The 22,198-nt window shown below is 40.8% G+C and overlaps 1 protein-coding gene across 1 annotated transcript; it reads left to right on the top strand.

The window, feature by feature from the left end:
* The first annotated feature begins 513 nt into the window (after window positions 1–513).
* Window positions 514–14,384, top strand: NAPG (NSF attachment protein gamma). The gene is made up of 12 exons (XM_075022965.1): window positions 514–675; window positions 2,742–2,809; window positions 3,974–4,058; window positions 4,663–4,680; window positions 5,255–5,285; window positions 5,752–5,861; window positions 5,994–6,060; window positions 6,787–6,857; window positions 8,009–8,087; window positions 8,590–8,669; window positions 10,161–10,290; window positions 11,352–14,384. Exons 1-12 carry the CDS (start codon window positions 620–622, stop codon window positions 11,499–11,501), a joined length of 945 nt encoding a protein of 314 aa, XP_074879066.1. The 5' UTR covers window positions 514–619; the 3' UTR covers window positions 11,502–14,384.
* The last annotated feature ends 7,814 nt before the right edge of the window (window positions 14,385–22,198 follow it).

The following is a 22,198-nucleotide window of genomic DNA, read 5'->3' as shown; positions in this document are numbered from 1 at the left end:
GCCTGACTGGACACAGCCTCTTCTTTTTGCGAATACCAAACGAGGCAGAGGAGCATGCCTCAGCAAAAAGGCCTCTGGAGGCTTCTTTCGGAGCCGGGCAAGCCGTGCTTTTCAGCCTTCGGCCCACGAGTTGTGCATTTCCACCGAACACAGGCCTCCGTTTGAAAACCCCGGGACGCGCAGGCCTGCGCTCATTCCCGAGTTCTGAAAAGCTTCTCCTGGCCTTGGACCGGGGGGGGGGGGGGGGGTTGGGGGCTCCTGCCAGGGAGGCGCCGTGCGGCTCCCCGGAGCGAGACCACAGCCCAGCGCCGTGGGCAGCCATTCGCCTGCACAAGCCCTGCCAGGCGATACCGCGCAGAGGGCTGCCGCCGAAGGAGCGGGACAACCCCCCGCCTCACAACCCGCCGCCCTCTCGGCCGCCGCGCCCGCCCTAACAGCGGCGGCGCCGGCCAGCCCCGCCCTGACGCGGCAGCGCCCCGCCGCCGCGCCCCGCCCCCCCGCCGCCGCCGCGCAGGCGCGGTGAGGCGGCGGAGGGGGCGAGCCCCTCCCCTGGAGGCCCCGTGAGCCCCGCGGCGTTCCGTAACGGGAGCGCAGGGGTAGGCCCCTCCGCGCTGGCGAGATGGCGGCGCAGAAGATTAACGAGGCGCTCGAGCACATCGCTAAGGCGGAGAAATAGTGAGCGGAGCGGAGGGGAGGGTGGCGGGGGGGAAGCTGGCGAGCGGGTGCGACGGCTGCCGGCTCAGCGCCCGGGCCGTCAGGCCCGCCCGGCTCTCCCGCCCCATGCGGGCGTCGTGTCGCCTCCCGCTCGAGCGGGGCTCCGCGGAGCGCGCTGCTTGCCGCCGCGGCCGCCCTCTCCCGCGGCCTCTGAGCCGTGGGGCTGCCGTCCGCAGGCTTCGCCCGGCGGCTCGGCACCCCCTCCTCGCCCCGGGGCCGCGGCGGGGGCGGCGCGTTCTTGGGAGTTGTAGTTCTCGCTGGCGCCCGTGCGGGGAGCGGAGGCCTCGGGCGAACTACAGTTCCCGTGATGCCCTGCGCGGAGTGGTGGGGCGCGGGGGGGGGGGTGGCCGAAGCGCGGGGCTGAGGGATGCGGCAGGTGCCAGGCGAGGTGACCGCGGGGGAAGGGGAGGGAGGTGCGGAGGGAGCCGGAGGACGTGGCCGCTTGGCCCCTCTTCTGCCTCGGGCTGGCTGCTAAAGGGCACCCTTCGTCCCCGAACTGGGAGAATAAATTGGCCCTAAACCGGAGAAGTCGTGTCGGCGAGGCTGCAGGGCTTGGAGGCCTGGGCAGTTTCCACAAGGGCCAGGCAGCCTTTATTGCCCTGGCCCGAAGGGGAAGGGAGACAATTCTGCTCAAGTTAGTGGGAGAAAGGCAAGCGGGAGGAAAGAGTTAGGGGGATTGTGGTGAATAAAGAGCTTCACTTTGCTGAGGTGGGGGGTGTGTGTGTGTATTTATTTGCTTCCCGCCTATGAGAAACGTGCGATTGTTCCTTTTTAGGTGGCCTCAAAGACCTGTGCTGACATTTAGCTTAGAGGCTTTAGCATCTATATATGATAGTCTTTTAATGTGGATTTTAACACTGAATATAGCCATTCTGCTTGTAAGTCTCAATTTCACAGACTACAGTATAGATGTAATACAGCTGACTAATCCAGAGATGCTATAATTTTAGTAAGAATAGTGACGGGCCGTCTGGAAATCATGGATCAAAAGTATGAACTGTGATACAGGAGGGACCTCCTCAGAATAAAAAAGTCTGTACCAGAGTATCTTAGTCAAATTACTTGACCAAAAGTGCCTTTCAGTGGAATTCATTTTAAGCTTATCCTGGAAAGCATTTGAAGTAAAAGGCACCTACATCTTAAGTTGTGTGTGTATTAAAGCATTGTGTATCTCAGCTCGATGCATTTGAGACTTTGCCTGTGATAAAAATAACACAATATAAAGACTTGCTTTAGAGTTACGTACTGTGGTTTTCATCCAAGTAAGACAACAAAACCAACATAGTCTATATACAACTGTTTTTCCAAACTAAGCGTATATTGCATCTGAAGTGTCTGCCTGCAACAAATATGGAAGTGGACTCTAAAGTTAGGGGAATTTTTATATTTGTTTTAGAAGTGAGGAAGTCATGATATTGAAATCAGCGTTGCCTGTTGACTCACCTCGTTTTGCAATGTGTATTTTTCCCCATATGTGTATCTGCGTGTGTGCGTGGCACCATTTAGTGTCATGATCTATTGTAGACATATAAATGACACATGAGGCTTTGTCTTTGTGTTGGTAACTAAATTCTTTCATTTGTGTATGCAATGGAGAGTCTTTGATAATTCTCAGCAGCAAAAAATTACCGTAGAGGAACACTGGAAACTTCGTGATGTGTAACCAAAAATATTGCCAGGTGTTGTGGTATTAGAACTCTTGAGATACCGTGTTGGTGTAGGTGGAAGTATTTTTGTTCTGTTGACTTCTTACTGTTGAGGATCTGGGCTTGTGTAGACTGTCTGGGGACAGCAGAAGCATGTTAGAGGCAATGCATGTAACTATGGGAGATGATTGCAGTGTTTGATGCAATTCCTAACAATGCCGGCATTTCTTTTTATAGTAGTGATGCCACCATAGTTATTGGCAAATGGGTAATTGCTCCTTTTTGGAGGTAAACTAAAGTTTTAAATATATCTAAAGTGCTTTGAAGGTAAAACATAAAATCTTTACTAGTTGTTAATAGGCCTTTCTTCTTGCATTTTAGTCTGAAAACTGGATTCTTAAAGTGGAAACCAGATTATGACAGTGCAGCTACTGAATATGGGAAGGCAGGTACGTATGGCTGTAAATATGGCCATATACTTTATGGTTTCAAAGTATTCTTTAAGCTTAATCCCTGATAACATTTTATGTATTTTCAGTACATTGCTGTGTAAGTAAAACTGTTGTGAAGACAAAAGAAGATGAAACAACAACAACAAAATACTCTTAGTAGCACTGTAAAATAAATTTCAGATTGTACTTGGACATCTAGAACTGTTGTCAAAACAATATTTTTTTTTTTTTTTCCCAAGCTTACAACTTCTACTTTGTATATATTACTACATGTAAAAAAACCGCTTTCCTTCTTTCACTTGTCCACCCCCCAAATCCCATGACTTTACCTACAAAACAACAAATATTCGAGCTGGTTTTAAAACTTGGCTTTTTCATCATCTTATGAAGTATGTCCTGACAAAGACTGTCTCAGTATGATAGAGAGATGCTGCCAGGTGGTTTTTTTTAGGCATAGTAAGATCTCTTTCCTCCTTTTCTTCCACAGTAAGTGTCACACTGAATACAAAATTCTTACTAGTTGATTCCTTTTTGCTCTTAAACAATTTTCTTGTTTTTGATAATAGTAATTTATTGTGATTTTTTTTTTGGCTTCTTACTCTAGGCATGCCTATTAATTCATTTAAGCCTGAATAAAAAAATACAAACTTGGAAGAGCAACTGGAGCATTTATAAATTGAAATTTATTTTAAATCCCACTTTAATATCCTATCAGTCTAATGGAGATAGAAATACATATTTGTGCCCTGAAGTGGTTATGTTGAGGAAGTTGTTATAGGTATGCTTTGTTGATGGTATACTTCTATTCCTGCCATACTGATTTTATATAACCTCTAATGATTAAAACTATAAACTTACACATTCCTGCAGTTCTGTAATTAAAATACAGAATGAGCGAGTTCCAAAATCCAGCTAAACACATGCACAATGTGGTACAGTGATGGCATGGATATGTTGTTGACAGTAAATGTTTTTAATGGTAGCTAAGTGACTAATGAAGCAAGGAGGACTGTGATGGGATTTTTTGGAAGAGCTTGGTAAGTTGTAACTATTCATTTAAAGAATCTGTTTGCATCTTTCGGTGGCTAAATTCTTGAGTAGAAGTGGTGCAAAAATGAAAATGGCAAGCTGTAAATAAGAACTTTATTTGATTTCTTGCAGCTGTTGCTTTTAAGAATGCCAAGCAGTTTGACCAGGCAAGGGAAGCATGTTTACGGGAAGCTGAGGCACATGAAAACAATAAAGCGTATCTTTTCATTGACTGATATTCTTTTTTTCCAAGAAGCTGACTAGTTGCTACTTAGAATGGGTTAATGGGGGTTGGTAGAAGACGTATTTAATATATTTGCACATTTTGTCAATGTAACAAAGTTGTCTATTAGAAGACTATTCCTGTGTGCTCTGAGTGGGAGAACTCTTTTGGTTAGAAAATCTGTGTTGTTTCCATTAGCATCTGGAGTGTTAAGGTGCTGACCAGTGCCTGAGATGTCTAGGTACTGCTTCAGAAATTAATATTTTTTTTTAAAATACCTACAAATGGATAGTATAAACTAAATGCAACTCTGACATTATTACAGTACTTGTAGTAGTATTTAGTAACCAGGAACATATTTTAAATAAATGTGCTTTTTACAACTTTACATGCAGTTATACTTTGGTATGTTGTGTTTATCCTGTCCTTAGAAGCATTTATTTTTGATGCCTTGTCTACAAACATAGTAGGTTCGATTTGCCTTTATGGGATTCCTTGCTTTGAAACTAGTACTTCTGTAAGATTTTGTATGCTAACAATTTTTTCTGCATTATATTTTTGTGGCTTTTGTCCTTGACTTTGACAATATCACTTCCAGTCTCTTCCATGCTGCCAAGTAAGTATAGAAGCACTGAGTAATCTGAAACAAATTTTCTAACATATGGTACAAGCATGAACTATTGTTTTGATCTCGCTGTAGTAAGTGGTATGGTTCAAGTGATTTTGCTGTTTCAAAATGAGTTTAATGGAAGCACGGGCTAGGAAGTCTGAAAACCTGCAATGGCCATCTGAAGAAATGATGATTTTGACATTCTTCAGCGTCTTTTGATATCAAATGTTTTTTCTTAGATTAACTTTTTGCAATTTTGAAATTCTACACTGTTGAGCTTATAAAGAAATTTTTAATTAAAGAGTACTTCAAAGCAAGCAGTTAATGACAAATAATCCAAATAGTGCCTGTGGGTCAGATCATGAGAATAGATTTTTAGTGGGGACCGTGGTTGAAGTATTTCATTTGTGGAAGATAATGTTACACATACACTGTCTCATTAAACAAAACACTTGAAATATCTTCAAAGCATTTAATATTAACAGTGAAGTGATAGCTGATGCGTCTTAACTTTGCTGTGTAACTACAGCTTGCTGAAATACACCATATCTAACTAAATTGTAAATTTTTTTCTCTGCAGAGCTTATGAACAAGCTGGCATGATGTTAAAGGTATTTTCATTTATCAGTTTTTAATAAAAAGTTCTATTTTATAATGAAGAATATTGTGCAATGGACCATTTTACAAATATATGTTTACGTGCATTGCATATTGAAGTGATATTTTTCTGTTGACTCATAGTCCTCACCAACACCCTTGGTAGATTAGGGAAGTGACACTTGGGGAAAAAAAAAAAGTTTTCTTTTTGTAGAAGAAAAGGTGAGTGCCTTGTGTTAGGGGGTAACAGAAGAGTGGTGCTGCTTCTTCTCTAAACTACCACAAATTCAGGCCTTGCATGAAAGCTTGGTACTTACAAGTGAATTTGATGGAGTTGGTGGTCAACTTTCACTGGTTCTACAAGTTTGTAAATAAAAATCAGAATCTTAATAAATAAGATATTACAGTTTGCTTTGATTTGTTTCATTGTACATAAGCACAACTCCTGACAGCCACATCCCTCTGACTGTTGCTTTGCAGGAGATGCAGAGACTCCCTGAAGCAGTTCAGCTGATTGAGAAAGCCAGTATGATGTACCTGGAGAACGGGACACCAGACACAGCAGCTATTGCACTGGAACGGGCTGGAAAGTAAGTCTGTGGTATTGGTGGCTAGGATGCATGCAGGGCATGGGTATATCTTTGGTTTTCTTTCTTGTCTTTTTGATGCTTTTTAGGTAAAAAATATTTCATCTGAAGACAAATGATTTATGTTTATTACAGGTTAATAGAAAACGTGAGCCCAGAGAAGGCTGTGCAGCTCTATCAGCAAGCAGCATCAGTGTTTGAAGTAAGTGGGGGGTTTTTAGGTTGTTGTTTTTCTGTTTTTCCACCAGCAAAGAACTTTCCAGTCCCAGACAGTATATGAAGATGAACAAATTGGTGTTTAGGGTCAGCTATAAAGTTAAGAAAAAGCCTAAGATTACGTTCCAAATAGTTTTTCCTTCCTTTCACATCAGTGGCTGAGTAAGGAGGCTGAGGGCTTCTTATGCTGCAGAGGGGGAGATTACAAAAGTTAGGAGTCAGTTTGCTTTGCCTTTTTCTCAGTTTGGGACTTGACTGAATCTGAATTTTGTATGTTGTCAACTTTTCTGCCTCTTGTTGAGCAGTCCAGAGGGTAGGCAACATGGCTGCTGTTGAGTCCTGGAGCCTAAAATAGTTAGAAATCCTTCAAGGCACAGAAGAGAAGAGTTTGCTTAATAGTCTACCCATCCCGTGAGCAGGTGATTTGCCTTTTTGCTACTGCCTTTGGTGTGCTTCTCTATCGTCACTTGCCACGTGCTTCCAGATGAGCAAGTTTGCATTTATGTTACTTTGCTCTGTAGATGCCTACAGGAGTTGGCTGTGGGACTTGGGTGTGCCATTACTCTTCATGTTTCCCTTGAGTGTGTGAACTGCTGATACAATAATTAACAGTTGTTCTAAGTTACAGATGACATACTTAGATTAAGGTCTAGTGCTCTTAATTCTATGCGAATGAAATATGAATGCATGAATTCTTTTTGTTCTTCTCTAGAATGAAGAACGTTTACGGCAAGCATTAGAAATGCTAGGGAAGGCATCAAGACTTCTAGTCAGAGGACGCAGGTATAGCTTTATGCCTTCTTGGTTTTTTAAATGTAATTGAATCTTTAATAGTGATTTTCACTGGTGGTTTTTTTTTCTTGCTGTTGTTGGGTTTATATACTGTTACTTAATTTTACTTTGAGACACACTTCAAACTAAAATCCAGTTTCTGTGGGATTGCCATGTTCATCCAGGAACCACCTGTTTTGTGTTCTGCGATGGGAGAATGTGGGCTGTAAGTCTTTGTTTCCTTTGTGTTTGTTGAACAGCTAGAAAGCACATACACCAGTTTTCATTCATTCTTAAACTACTTCAGGAATTATTTTTTTTTCTTTTTCTTCCAGCGCTAATATGTAGAAAGTACTTGAAAGTCTTTTATAGCTGTGGAATATAAAACAGGGGAATTAGGTGGCTAACCTGAGGAGAGAAATCTGTTTGCAGCAGTCTGATTCTGGACTTCTTAAAGAAGAGTGTATTTTGGAGTCTCAATGGGAATTTATTTTAATTGTTAATTGCTAGCACCAAACTTGACCTGCAGTTCAGCGTAGACTTGCTTCACTGAAACATGTATTTCCTTTAAGAAATTGTCTGGGTTTCTAACTCTACCTTTAAGACACTTTATCACTGCAGAGTTGTAGTCAGAAAAGGAAATTTGCAAAGTATCTTGAAAGTCTTTCTGTCAAAGCAAGTCAACGTAGCTTCACGACATCTGAAGGACTCGGTTGCTCTGCTGCTTTGTAGCTCGTGCTATTGCTAATTTCTAGAAGTTTAATAAGATGATTAAATTGTATTCAAACTCAAAAGCAGTTACTGTGACTTAATATTGAAAGTTCATGGATATCTGACTTAGTGATAGCTTATTGTAACCTCATGACATACAGAAATCTGTTAGGGTACGTAACAAGGCCTTAATCTTGTACAAAGTTACGAAAAATGAGGTTTCTCTGAATGAATACAAGATATGTTCTTAGCCTGCACATATACAAAAGGAACTGCTGTCTATATATTTCTTCATCTAGTCTGTTAGTAAGATGTACTGCTGATTTTTAGTTGTGTTGCCTTTTTTTTCCAGTAGACTTGGCAGTGTATCAGTTAAACACTTTGGAATTAGCCTCATGTTCATTATGCTGTGTTCCTGGCACTGATTCTGCTAACTTTTTTTGGTTTTTTAGATTAGATGAGGCTGCATTGTCTCTTCAAAAGGAAAAAAGTATTTATAAGGAAATTGAAAATTACCCAACATGCTATAAGGTAAATTCTAAGACACAATTTCTGACAGTGCATTTTGAGTGTTTCTGGGTAACTACTGACAGCTGACATCTGACTGACAATATGTACCTCTTGATATGGGGATATGTTTCTTGCCAAATAATGAGAATTTGTGGTAGTGCATGTTTCCCCAACCTCTAACTGCTTTTTTCACTACTATAATGTTGAAGATAAGACACTGTTATCTACAGGAGCTGTCAAAAACAACAAACACATAAAGATGTGTTATCAAAAATAACAAACCACAAAACTGTTACTTGGTGCAACAGTTTATTACAGGAGATAATTTATTTCATACTAGCTGAGGGTGTGGCTTACTACTTTCTCACTATGTTGTTCTGACTCTTTTGTGTCAGTATCTTAGAATTATCGTGGATCATAGTGACCTTTTTCACATTAAATATTAGCAGTCCAGTATTTTTCTCATATTTAACTGTTAATTTCTAAAGAATCATCAGGTTGGGTTTTTTTTGTTTTTGTTTAGAAAACTATTGCTCAAGTCTTAGTTCATCTTCACAGAAATGATTATGTTGCTGCAGAAAGATGTGTGAGGGAAAGCTATAGGTAAGTCTACTTCATGTCCTGTAATTTCAAACTGAATATTTCATTAATGTAGATGTATTCTTATGAAAGAGTAATGGAAACACTGTCAAGAAATTTTAAGCCTGTACTTCTCGTGACTTACAGTACAATAATAGCATTCCCTGGTGTATGGCTATCAGGATTTTTTTTCACTTCTAACAGGTTTAGCTGTAATTACCATGGTGATTCTTCTTAATGAACCTAAAATTAAAAGTTAGTCATAAAGAAGTAGTTATGTGTGACTGGTGAAATGAGATGGAAATTAGAAATTCTTCCCATTTTTTTTTACCTTGTTAAAAGCTGAGCAGAATATTGTTATGGCTGGGATTCTTGCCTTACTGATATCCTTTGGGCTGTGTCTTTTCTTCAAATGGAACAGAGATGGATTAGCTATTGTAAACAAATGTTCAGGATTAAAAGTGGGTATTTCTGGGTGTCGCTACCTGAATTTTATTTTTTTCAGAATCTTTATGCAATGTCATGTGTGGACGCCCTTAAAAAGTTGAATTCTAACTTGCCATTACCATATTTTATTACAGTTTGAGGATTGAAATATGCAATGCAGTCTCAAAATGCACAATAGCAGCATCACAGTATAATCAATTAAACTATCTAGTATGGTGATTAGATTGAAGGAAAGATTAATCTAAATGTTTTTGTTAAAGAAAAGTTTGCAGCATGTGAATTACTACATTTCTGGTTATGTTGGTCTAGGAGATCTTGCCCTTGTCATACATCGGAAGAAGAAAAGCAGGATTTCTACTTTTTGTGACTTTATTGTTTTTAGATAGTTATTTGAACTGGAAGATAATTTAGGAAGTGAAAAGTAGTCCAGTTGAATACATTGAAATTAAGAAGGCATTCTTTACACATCCAGGAGAAAATTCTGGTATCAAAACCTGGATTAGTGTTTAACCCTGGTTCCAGAGGCTTTCCCAGCAACTCTGTGTTTCAGCTGTCGTTTAGACTTCAGTAACAAAATACTGAAACAACATATTTTTGCCTAAACTGTGCTTTTAGTGAAATGACTTGAACATATGTGTAAGTTAAATTGTACTTCGTTTCTAGGAAGAATTTTTCAAGATCAGTCTTTAAACATCTTCCTTATATTTTCAAAGTCTTCAATTTCTATTTATATATAGAAACTCATTACAGAATTTTTCTGTATGCAAAGTAGAGGAACTGTTTATTGACTGGTCAGGAATAATTGAAAAATTTAATACTCTCTTTTTGTCTTGACTACGATTGTGGTCTTACTCTCAACTAATGTTGCTGCAAGTTTAATTTTATGGTTATGATCCATGTACCTGGAGAAATCAAAATGGTTATAGGCAGTTTTGTGGAATAAGCAGTTCATCAGATTCTTAAAAGCTGCTTGCTCTTCTGCTATTGATCAGTAGCATTTAAAGATGGAATAGCTGAGTGTCAAGTAGATTGCTGAAATGCCCTAAATGAACTCTTTATTTCCTTCAGTATACCAGGTTTTAATGGAAGTGAAGACTGTGCAGCACTAGAGCAACTTTTAGAAGGGTATGACCAGCAGGATCAGGATCAAGTTTCTGAAGTCTGTAATTTGCCACTCTTCAAATACATGGACAATGATGTAAGTAGGCAGTTCCTATGGATTTTTTTAATAATACTTTTGCTTGTTAGGTTGAGAGATTTTCTTTTTCTAGTAGAGGAAAATAAGAAGGGCAGGGTCCATGTATTTACTGTGATTTGCTCTGTCATCCTACCCTGTGCCTGTGAACATCAGGTATTCTTTTACTTTGCTGCCTGCCAATGTAAATTCCCACATTGTTGTTCCTTTCAGATGGTGGGAAGGCTTAGGTGAAAGAGCAACTTGTTATGGATTTGCTGAGTTTGACAAGTTGACCAAATTTCAGTTCCCTTCTCCTTGGTTCCTTAGGGGCCAGAACAGTTTGCTGCTTATGCTTTATCTCAGAAATACCATATAGTTGATATGAGTGTGTAAACATTACAGAATATGATGCCTACAGGATGGCATTGTTGAATGTTTTTTCAGTGCTTATTCCTCAGCAGGGTACTACTTAGTGAAAGATATTTTTTTTTTTTTTTAATTTTAAGTGGTTGTGTGTTGTCTGCCCCCCCTTCTTTTTTTTTTTCTTTTTCTTTTTTTTTTAAATTGTACTTGTAAATTGTAGGAAGTATAAGGATAGGAAATGTGTGAAGTAAAGGAGACATCCATCCATGCCAAACTTTTGTGACAGTATTGACTAATTTTGCCTTGTTACTATGTCGAATACTAAAAATTAAGGTATTAGTCTTACTGAAAAACACTTGTAAGATGTCTTACATGAACTATTACTAGACAATGTATGCATAGCTGCATACTGAAAAATTATTTTTAAGTAAAGCTTGAACCACAGAAGCTGTAGGATGTGGCCAAATTATTCTATAATAAGCAGTATCAATACAGATCTTGCATCCCATTCTCAGAGTGTTTGAGATGGAATAAGCCTAACATTGGTTCATTTTTTTCTAAGCTGGAAAAATGTACTCTGAAAGCAGCATCAATATGTTTTCTGGACTGAATGTTACCTGCTTGTTTATTGTGAGCATCAGTCAATTCTGTGCAGTGTAATTCAACAAGATTTTACTTCAGTGATAGTACAGAAATTAAACTTGCCTTGTTATTGTCAGTATGCCAAGCTTGGTCTTACCTTGGTGGTCCCAGGAGGTGGAATCAAGAAGAAGTCGCCCAACGCTGCACAAGACAAAGCAAGAGGACCAGCTGCAGTGGGCTCTCATGCTGATGAGGAGGAGGATGAATATTCTGGTGGACTATGCTAGCTACAGACATAGTCTTAAATATCTGACTTATTTGTGATGTTGAGCGTATCCAAAGGTACCAGATTTACCAGAGCTTCATTGCAATTGTGATATGGGAATGCTAATATGAATTTGGCAGCTTCTGGGTACAATACAGGAGAAAAAGCATGATTGTACCTGTCATCTTGAAACTTCTTTGGACTTCATTTCTGACCTGGTAGGAGCTTCCTCAGGGCCCTGCCTTCAGTTGATGGGAAAAATTTGAGAGAAATTTTTACTAAAAGCACAGTTTAAAAGAAACCAAAACCCCAGAAGCACTGGAGCAGGGGAAGTGGTACAAAATTTTAAATGCTGGATTTCAACAGTTGACACTTTTTGGTTCAAGGAATATGTTTGTGATTTGTTTTCTGAGTTAAATATACCATCATGCATCTGGCTATTTATCTTCTGTTTAACACGGTTTAAGGCAGACTGTGCCAGGGAGGATTTTTCACTAGTACAAGCACTAGGGGGAGCATTCAGTTTATTTTCAATATGTTTTTACTCCACTGCAGAATATTATTTTAATACCTTATTCTTGCAAGCAGTATCCATGTGGGTGTGGAAAATACTAAGTCAACTAGTTTGAAGCTATCTTGCGAACTTAAAAGTATACACACATATTCATCTCAAGAACTTTATTGACCTGAAGTCTTTGTAAATAAATGTGTGCATAGTGTTTGTAATGGACACCTTGGGAAAGGAGTGGACAACCTTTCTTAGTGATGTCTGAAGCATGCCATAACCAAAAAAGAAACGGAAAGTAGCAGATAATGTACATTGAATATAAAGCTCTGAAGACAATGTTTAACAAAAACTTAGGTGGAATATTTCAATAATATGTTTGAGTTAATGAGTGTTCTAGGTGTTTATTTACTAATCAATACACTACTCTACAAAGACATTTTATTCTTTCATATTTTCAAAGCATAGAACAGCGCTCTCTTACAAACAGCGTTTTTCAAACTAGCTCGGAATCCAAAGTAACCAAATTTTAATGCATCTTGTCTATTTTTATTTGGTTTCGAGTCATCATTAGTTTTGCAAGCTTCTGTAGTGTCTTAAATGTGTTTGACCATTTTATGCTTAAATGTTGACAACACTAGAAGTTATACCTGTGGTCTCTTTCTTCAGAAGAATCTAATAAAAATCTGCACTAGGGTGAGATCATTTGGAATCCAGCAGGGATTTGTGTGTGATACGTAATGCCCAAAGTTCAATAAATAATAGACCAAAAGCACAGTGTTAAGAGTTGGTACAGTTTCTGCCATATTAAGGAATTGGATGTCTTAAAAAATATCAAGCCATATGTCTGACATATGTGATGTCTGACATCAGTGTGTCAGACATAATTGTGATGAAGGTAAGCTTTTAGAGGGCTAGTACTCACTTTCCTCGGGGTGGATAGCATTCAATAGCATTGTGATGGGTGCATGAACTACAGCATAATTTGCAGGTAGGGCTGCTGTAAAAGTCACGCTATTTGATTTCATGGGTGTTCAAAAACCAGTTTTGTCTCTTTGTATTATGTAGTAATAACCTTGCATTTTAAAGCTATTTGAGACTACACCTGTAGTTTTTTACTATCTGACAGGTTAATTTCCCTTTGTTAATAATGATGTATATAGAAGTTTTCTATAAAATAGTCTAAACAAAATTTTAGGAAGTGAGTTGCTTCTCTCTGAGAATGATTACAGGTGTACACGAAAGATAGTTTTGAAGACTTTCCTGTAACTCATCCATTTTCACCATTGGAGCAACTCACTCTAGTTTACTTAACTTCTGCCTTCTGGATTTGTTCATGAAGGTGACCGTGCACTTTTTATGGAGAGTCTTTATCACAAGTAGAAAAAAACCACACATGTAGGAGCACTGGGAACACTAAGTAATTTTCTTCAAGCATTTCCTGCTGCATCCGATTCTGAAATAAGTTTTGTTGAATGGTCCCAAGGAGTCTACTACTGTGTGTGTGAACAATTGTATATATCTGAGAAGATGGCATGCATAAGAATAAAAATTGGGAGCCTTGTGTGCTTCTGTGAAAGAACTTGCAGACTTTATTTAAACTGTGCTTGTAATGCTAACAGGCCCTTAAAAGAAAAATTGAAATTTATGCATTGGATTCTTAAAGCATATTTTTCATATTGCCAAAAAAAAATAGATGTGCAAGACTGTCTTCCCACTCCCCCAGCTTTTTGCTTTTTTCCTTGTGCCAAGTGTGGAAAATCTGGGACAAAAGTAACTTGTACCTACACGTTAAGCTGCCATTAAATTGAAAGGGGCTTCTCTGAATCTTAGGAGTAGAATTTTAATCTTTGATTGCAATGTTGCTGCAAAGACCAAATCTGCAGAAATTGAAGTGTCTGAAAATAAGATGGTCTATTTTATATAACTTATTCTCCTATTTTAGGCAATGAAATTGTGATAGGAATGTTAACTGCCTTTTAGTAAACGTTTAACTATAGAAGAAGCTGTCTGTATATTATGTGTTAGTGTTTGTGTCTATCTTTCAAAGCAATTTGCACACTTACTATGTAAATATTTCAGTGATTTAAAGTGGAAGACACCATTTACAGCAAGAAAGTTTCCAAAACCAGTGTTGACTCTAAGAAAAATAAGTTGTGCATGAAGGCTGAGCGATGGCCAATGCAATGTATATGTAAACTGAGAAGATTTCTAAATCCTCTGTAACTTAAGATCCAGTATGCCCAAGTGCAGTGTGAAACCTGTGCTTTATTTGTTCTTTTTCCAAATCTGTGGTGTATTAGAGTACAAAATGTGTTTGTAACAGCTCTACAGATGCTGCTTCTTGAAAAGAGGCTGTGTGTTTCACCAACGTGAAAAATAAAACATGAAACTAATGCATTTTTGCTAGCTTTCGCTGTTGTTGATGGGTTCTGCTGAGCACCACCATCTGAAAATGAATATTGTGTTTAATCTCAAGCAGATTTTGTATGTGTCTGTGCAGATCTTGTCACCAAGTGTTGCAGGTATATTAGTGATCAAAGACTAAGTCCTGGGAACCTACTGGCTCAGGTTTGAGTGTTGAAAGTCAGTGGTGTCCAATCTTTGTGGTTTATTCACGAGACATTGGCTTACAGCCCATTTCATTTATCCTGTGGTTTTTGTTTTTCTAACTGACCTTTTGGCACCTTTGCCAACTTTCATTATTTGAGATAGTGACATATCTTAGGCAATTCTGTCCACTCAGAATAAAAGGCATGTATGTGTTTTGCCTCTCTGCTGATTGTAACATCTTGATGGTTCATTGTTATCACTTCACTTCCCAAAGGCTTGTACTCAGAAAACAGAATTGTTATATTGGGTGATTGTCAGACCTGAATTTGTCAACTTTAACAACAAGAAATAGAAATAATTGATTCTCTAGTCCTTGGTCTTCCTTATCTTGGCTAATTATGCAAGGCATAGTTATGGTTTAAAAAAAAACTTTCTAATAATGAGGGAGGACATACAGATTCTTACATCTGCCATAGAGATAAAGCACTTGTTGCCACAGTTAGGCTAGTTGAATGTGTAGCAAACTCTAGCAGTCTTCTGGAAGAATACACAAATATACTCCAAGATTTACCTGAATATGCTGAAATCCAGAAAGGACTGAGAATGTTAATGGGAGTTGCAGAGACGTGAGACAGGTTCTTGCACCAAACTGTGCTTCGCGTATTGATACTGACTGACAGGTGCATCATGTGTGCCTCTGGGCTCTGCTGGAGGCTAAAAGAGGTGTCCAGACCAAAACGACTGAGGGTCAGTTGAATGTGGAGGATACCCTAGCTATTAGAACTTCAGCATTCATTTCTAGCAAGGATAATTTTAGAAATGGTGTTTGCTGACAAGCAAGAACATGTCTAAGTGACTTAATTGCTGTTTAGGTCATGGGGTTTTGCTGACTTAAAACCAAGGCTTGGGAGTGGGGTGAAGAGGAAGGTTAGTTTGGTTTTGGAATGATTCATGCTTTACCTGTGTAATTTTACTTATATGCTAAAGTGTCACTGATGTATGTTTGAGCAGCTCTATAGATTGATATAGTTTTTTCTCCCAAAGTTTAATTTGTAATTCTGTTACAGATTAGGGGGAGGGGATTTTCTTTTAAACCTGGGGTGTTACTTGTATTTGAAAACAGATTCTGTTAGAAGTACACGAAATAAGTAGGTTTCTGTTTGTGCTGATTTAATACAGAAATAGTGAAGAGGGTGGGGGCATTTGAAGTATTTGCTTTGTTCTGTTCATTGGAGTTAATCATATTTATCACTTGGGTCAGATTTTCAAAGCAGTTTTTGTCCATGGGAATGCAAGCTTGTCATTATTCAGTTGGATCCAACAGGGAGTTTAAAAAACCAACTAGATTTCAGCATTTCAAAAGCCATAGATCTTTACACAATTTAAGGATGTGGACTCTAACTCGTTGGAGACTTCATCGTTGCAGAAAAATCACCTTTTCTACTGTTTTAAAGGCAAACTTGCTTGAATACTTGAAGGCTGAAGAACCTGGCACTGAAGTTCTTCAGTGTTGCAGGAATCATTCCTTGGATGCTGTGAATAAGCAGCTGTGAAAATTATAAGCACTAAGCTGCTCTTGGAAAAAATAAAACCTTTTTTTATCATCTAGGTTTATAATAAGTAGTGAACTTTTTTGGATGTAGGAAATAGAAAAAAGAAGCCACCCCAGCAACTAGTGTGGTAATAACATTGGAGCAAGTAGATGTAACTTCCCAGAACAGCAGGGAACCACTTGGGATCTGTGGTTGAGTCTGAGCAGGGATGTTAATCTCTGAGCTAATGGTCTGTAGAGGCCAGCATCCCCAGGAGCTGGGCTCATCTCTTCCTGTACCGTAGTACCCGCTGGAGATGATGTGCGTCAGTGCCGTATCTGACCACCTTCCAAAAGGCGGACGGGTCGTTGTTTGGGAGCTGCTGTCATTGCCCTTCAGCCAGGGTTTCCAGTGTGTCCGTGGTGCAGCAGTGTGGCCTCCAGCCTGGAACAGGAGCGAGAGGCAGCTGCAAGGCTGCGTGTACATTTAAAGACCATATGGCTGTTACTGGCTCATCTGCCGAGTCTGATGGGAATAGCGGTAATGAGCGTGGCCGGGCTCCAAGGTGCGCGCTGCCGGGACGTTAGCAGGTGTGCAACCAGTTTGGATTTCTCGACAGAAACGTTTTGATACTGGAGTGACAGAAGTAGGCCCTGTCATGCGTAAAGTGAAAATGGGTTATCATTAGTTGCCTTGCTTGTTTTGGATACGTGTTTCTGTGCCTTTATTTTGCGTCGTGGCTAAGCTGGGTGTAACGCAGGATGGGTTTGTTTTCCCCAGAGCGTTGTTGGTTTGTTAGCACTAGATGGTGCCGCAGAACAACCGCAGGGCTTGCCTGTGCTGGTGGGAAGCCTTTGCTCCCCGTCTAGGGCAGCTTTTACGTTTCGATCCGCTCAGCCTGAGCGTTGGTTTGGTTAGAAACATCTGCATGGGGGGACCTGCTCTTGCTGCTGCTCCTCACGGCCTGAGACACCGGCTTGCAGTCGGCGGAGGGAGCAGTGCTGGGGGGCCGAGCCGTCGCCTCCTCTCCAGGGCTGGCTGGCTCTGCACGCCGGCTGCCCCCCAAGCCCTCCGCCATGGGCAGCACAGAACGGCTGCCCTGCGAGGGGGCAGGCGGGCTCAGTGCTGCGCACAGCCTTGCTCCACCGTTCCCCGCTCTTACGGTTGGCCTCGCCGCCGTGCTGAGTCCAAGCTGACGCGCTTCCCAGCCCCGAATTGCGAGGGCTGGCTGGAGAGCTTCCCCAGCGGCCTGGCAGAGCTGGCTGCCAGCGAAGGCTCCCGCTCCTCGCCTCGTTGGAGGGTTGGTGGCGAGGGGCCGCCGCGGCTGCCCACCGCCGGACCCTCAGGCAGTCTCTTGCCCCGTGGGCGGCAGGCAAGGGGACCCCTCTGCAAGAGCGTGGCTCTGGTCTTAGGGAGGAAGGCTTGACCCATGCTGTGTTTTTCAGGATGCCTGGGAATAAATACAGGTCCAGTCTTCCCTCCCCCTTGTGCTGATACCCACCTCCTTCTCACCTGCCTCCCCCCCAACTTAGACAAATGCATTTTATTTTTGCCAGAGTGTGCCATTAATCACATGATAAATGGGCCCTTCAAGGGGTTCAAATCCCAGCTGTGATGGATATGACCAATTCGCCTTTCTCTCTCCCCTTCTCTGAACACGGGCCTGGGAAATTAGGTGATTAAGAGCCAGGTTACAGAGGGTGGATGAGTGAAGAGTACGTAAAACAGTAGCCAGTGTGCAGTATAACTTGTTAATAGAGATTTTCAACTCTAGGTCTGGCTGATTCTGCTACAGTTGCAACTCTCCTTGCAGCCACAAAATTTTATGAAATGCCTCATGGACAAAATGCCGTGTTAAGGACAGAAATCAACAAGCTGGGGCGGAGGGGGGTGAGTTAGCTGAACATGGAAGGAGTGAGGAAATGGGTCATCATGCAATGGTATGTTGGCTGGTGGAAGAGAGGGCTCCTGCTGGAATTTGCCAAAAGGACTATGCTTCCAAAAAATGCCACTTTCTGATTCACCCACAAAGGCAGGGAGGGAGGGATGAGGACTGGCACGACTGCTCTGTTCATGCCGGGGAGAGGTTCTGCTGCCACGTGTGATGTGAGGCAGTGTGAACACAAACACGTTCTGGGATTTGTGTCCTTTGCTTGTCACTGACTGCAATTCAGGAATTAAAGGTAAAAACCTTATAGCAGCAGACAGGGACTTCTTTTGTGTGTGTGTGCAGCTGACAACTTTTTAGCCAATGCTTTCTGTGCTGCACTGCTCAACAACTGTCCCAGAGTAATTGTGTTAGTAATAATATAGCAGAGAATTCATGAAGTGTAAAGACCTATGGTACCCCGTGTGTCTTATTGGTGCCAAGTGTTTTATTTAACTGACTACCATCCAGTAATTTTCTGGCTCCCATCTTGTGTTAATGTATGATTTTCCAAGCTGAATAGCTGGAGAAAGAATGAGGATCCTCTCAGCTGCACCGGAGCCTGGAGCACAGGCTGGTGTTTAAGGAGTGAGCGGTTAAAGCTGGGTGGACTTGGAGGGTAAGGCAGCTGTGTAGCAACTCCAACTGAGCAAAATATTTTAAAGCTTTGATAACAGAGATGCAGAAACACTGGTATATTTAAAACTTCTCCTTTAAGTAAGATACTATTCTGGTGCTTCAGTGGTCTTAATGATTGTCCTCCCAAACTTACCAGAATACTGCATCTTGTGGGAATTCCCGAGAACTAATTTTCTTTGAAACACCAGCAGAGAGTTATTTCTCCCCTGCTTTGAAATACTTCAGGCTAGTCCTGATGGAAGGCATGAGTCTGGTGACAAGCCCTGCTGCTGAGGAACATTGGAAAGGAAAAGAAAGCACCTTTGTCTTCTGTTGATTCAGACAGAGGGAGAAGTATGTAGAAGGCTTATGTGGATTTTTTTCCCCTTAGATCTTAATATCTTCTAATGTAAGGATTAGAGTTTTTTTCCTTTGTTGTTCATGCATGTTAGTATGTGATCTGAAATTCAGATAGCTGTTTTTCTGTATGTGTCATTCTGTAGCAATTAGGGAGCAAAAAATTTCTTGTGGTTAAGATGAGGACAGGAGGCAAATCAAGAAAGAAAGCATGCACGTGCCTGCACACGCCTAGTCACTTGTTTGTCTTTGGATGTGTTAACACAGAACTACTGATCTCTTGAAGGATAGGCTGTCAAATGGTTTCTTATATATATGATTTTGCTGTGTTTTTTGCAGTCCACATCTATGATCACTCTACTGGACTTTGAAATACTTTGTTAAAAATGTAGGGGGGAAATTCAGAGGGGGTTTTTTTTCAGGTTATTTCAGGAATAGTAAAAAAAAGTTAAAGAAAAGCCTATGCTTGTTGAGTTTTCCTTATAGCAGACTGCATTGTGAATAATTATGCTGACTACGGTTATGTAGTCTTGTATTGCTATAACAAAAAATATTGGCCACTTTTAAATATAGATATTGCAGCTACTAGGACTCTGATCTTTACGGACCAGAAGATGGGAAATGTTAATTAATAGATTCAATATGACTGAAGTATAGAAAGAGACAAGGAGGCAGTGTATGTTGTGGAAAGGAGTGGACTTAGAGAGCAGAAACGAAGGAGGGTTCCTGCCCAGTGCTAAGAGTACTTGTGGCCTCTTACGATTTCCTGACCATAAGCATGAAAAAGGGTGAAGGAACAACTGGAGACATGATGTTTTGTTTGACAAATAACAGAGAACCGTAACATGAATCACTCATCTGATGGCTTGTGTAAATCACACAAGTGTCTATTTTTGTAAGAGTTTTAAAGGTGTTTTAAGCATCATTGACAATTCTGCTGCAATGCAATAGGGGAAAGCACTTTTTTATGGTGTCTCTTCAGTTAATGTCAAAGTTATGTTGCTCTGATCTAATGCATTTCTTCAGTGGAGTTTCCAGATGTACAGCAAACGAATAGAGTGTAATAAAGGGGATCCCGTTTGTTGTCTGCTGCATTGTTTCCTTTCGCTTTTCTTTAGGGGTGTGTATTTTGCCTTTGCTGCAGCAGCAGGAGTATTCCTTGAAGGCTTTGCTGTATAGTGGTTTCGGTTGTTTTTTTTTTTCAGTTTACCCTGAAGGGAACCCAAACCTTTGCTCTGGTGGGATATTCCAGTAAGTCTTCACCCTTTTGACCATTTTTTGCTTGATTCTCAGCATCTTATTAAAATCATTGCTTTTTAATTGACAGAGTTCCGAACTTGGTTTGTGCTCATTGGAGAGAAACAAGTAATAAAATTAATGTGCTATGATGGAGCTGGAGCTGATGGAAAGCTCCTGGTCTCTGTCAGCAGTCCAGGGTGTGTTGTGTTCTGGTGGCAGAAAGACTGGCATTTTCTCACTATTTTGGGTTTTTACCTTTGACCAAATACAAATAATGGGTGAATGTGACACACAATCATTAGATTTAGGCCATGTCCGCCTTGGGAGTTGTGATAGATTAAATGGAGGCTTGAATTTAAAATATATGAACTATTCTGCAGTAACTTTCCACTCTGAAAGCAGACTCTTAAGGGCTGTCATCCATCACCAAACTCTTTTTCTTTGAGTGAGGAATTCACACTCCTTTGAGTTAACTGTGGTGTGGCTCACTAATACAGCACATGCCACATGATATAGAAGTATAGTGTTTTGAGACAATTGGGTTAAACGTGAGTTATTTCCTTGAAATATGAAAGCTATGTTTCTTGTCAATCTTTTAAGCTGTTTCAGTGTAGTTATTTGTGTCTTTGGCTCTCTTCCCAATTTTCCTAAACATCATCTCTAAGTAGTGTTTAAAGATGTTGATAGTCCTGATGTCTAGATGAATGGTTGAAAATCTCTGGCAGTGATTTTCTCTTCACATGAAGATTTAAGTTACTCCTAGACAGCTGTGGTATATTTTTGTTCACCCCATCAATCTCTAAATTATGTTTGCCCCTATGGCTCATTTTGTTTAAGGGATGCCACATTACATACCAACTGTGTGAGCCAGACTGTGATGCTTCATGGCCCTCAAAGTGTTCCAGGTTTTTTTGGATGAATGACTGGCAGCCTTGGGGGCCTTTGGCAACCTCTTATAGCCAGGCTGTGATCAAGTTGTTTGGAGCAGAAGTCTAGGACAATTCTTGATTATAATCTTGTTTCTGCTGGTTGAGCTCTTTAATACAAAGATCTCAATGGTAGGAAGGAAAGGCTGCATAAAGAGTCTGGGAGCTGCACATCCCAACTGCATTGAAGTTAAAAGAAGCAAAGGGTGAAACTTCTGTAACCAGCAGGAGAGGATGAAACACTGCTGTAGTCTGTGCATAGATCTGTCCACACCTGTGAGTGCACATACCTTAAAAAAAAAAATCACTTTCAGGAAAGGACAAGAAATAACTAAAATAAGGAAACAGCAATTTTTTTTATTTCTTCAGTGATGCTTTTTAAGAAAAATTTATTTTATAATTATGGGTGTGTTTGTAGCCAAATCAATGTGATCACAGAGCTAGGAGCAAATCCTGAAGTCTGTTTCCAGTTCTGGGTCAGCAATTGAACGTCCCTGGAGTTCAGTGTGGGAGATAAGTTGGAATCCAGCGTTCTCCAAGTGCACATCAAGCTGAAGCAGTAAACTCACTCTCTCTCTCCCCTTAATGTACTTGCCTACAGACTTAATGTAGCAGATCCTCAGCTGTGTGCAAGGTGCGCTGCCTTGGGGCAGCCAACTGTACCCACAGGCCAAAATTCCTGCAGCGAAGGATTGCAAACTTCTGGCTTTCACCGCTTTCTCCCAGACAGGCCTCCATGGCAGGCAAGGGCTTGACTCCGACTCCCGTATGTGTTTACCAGTCACAGACTCCCTCTCTTGGGGGAAAGAGAGCCGCTTTCTTCTCCCATCAAAGGATCTAAGTACTGGATTGTGCTTGCCGAGGTACTGAGTGGAAAAGAGGCAAGTGGACAGGGAGATTATGTGGCCAAGGATGAGTTGGGGGCTGAAACAACATCTACCGTTTGTCAAGGCCGTTTAATTCCAGGCAAATTGTCTTTTGAGCTTCTTAAACTATACTTGGGGCTGTTTGAGTTATTACTGAAATGCAGCTGTTCCCAGAGCTGAAGGCATCAACAACATA

Source organism: Buteo buteo, chromosome 3, assembly GCF_964188355.1.
Source record: "Buteo buteo chromosome 3, bButBut1.hap1.1, whole genome shotgun sequence".
Lineage (NCBI taxonomy): Eukaryota > Metazoa > Chordata > Aves > Accipitriformes > Accipitridae > Buteo > Buteo buteo.
Note: the sequence above shows the minus strand (reverse complement) of the source record. Positions and strands in the feature narration are given on the sequence as shown.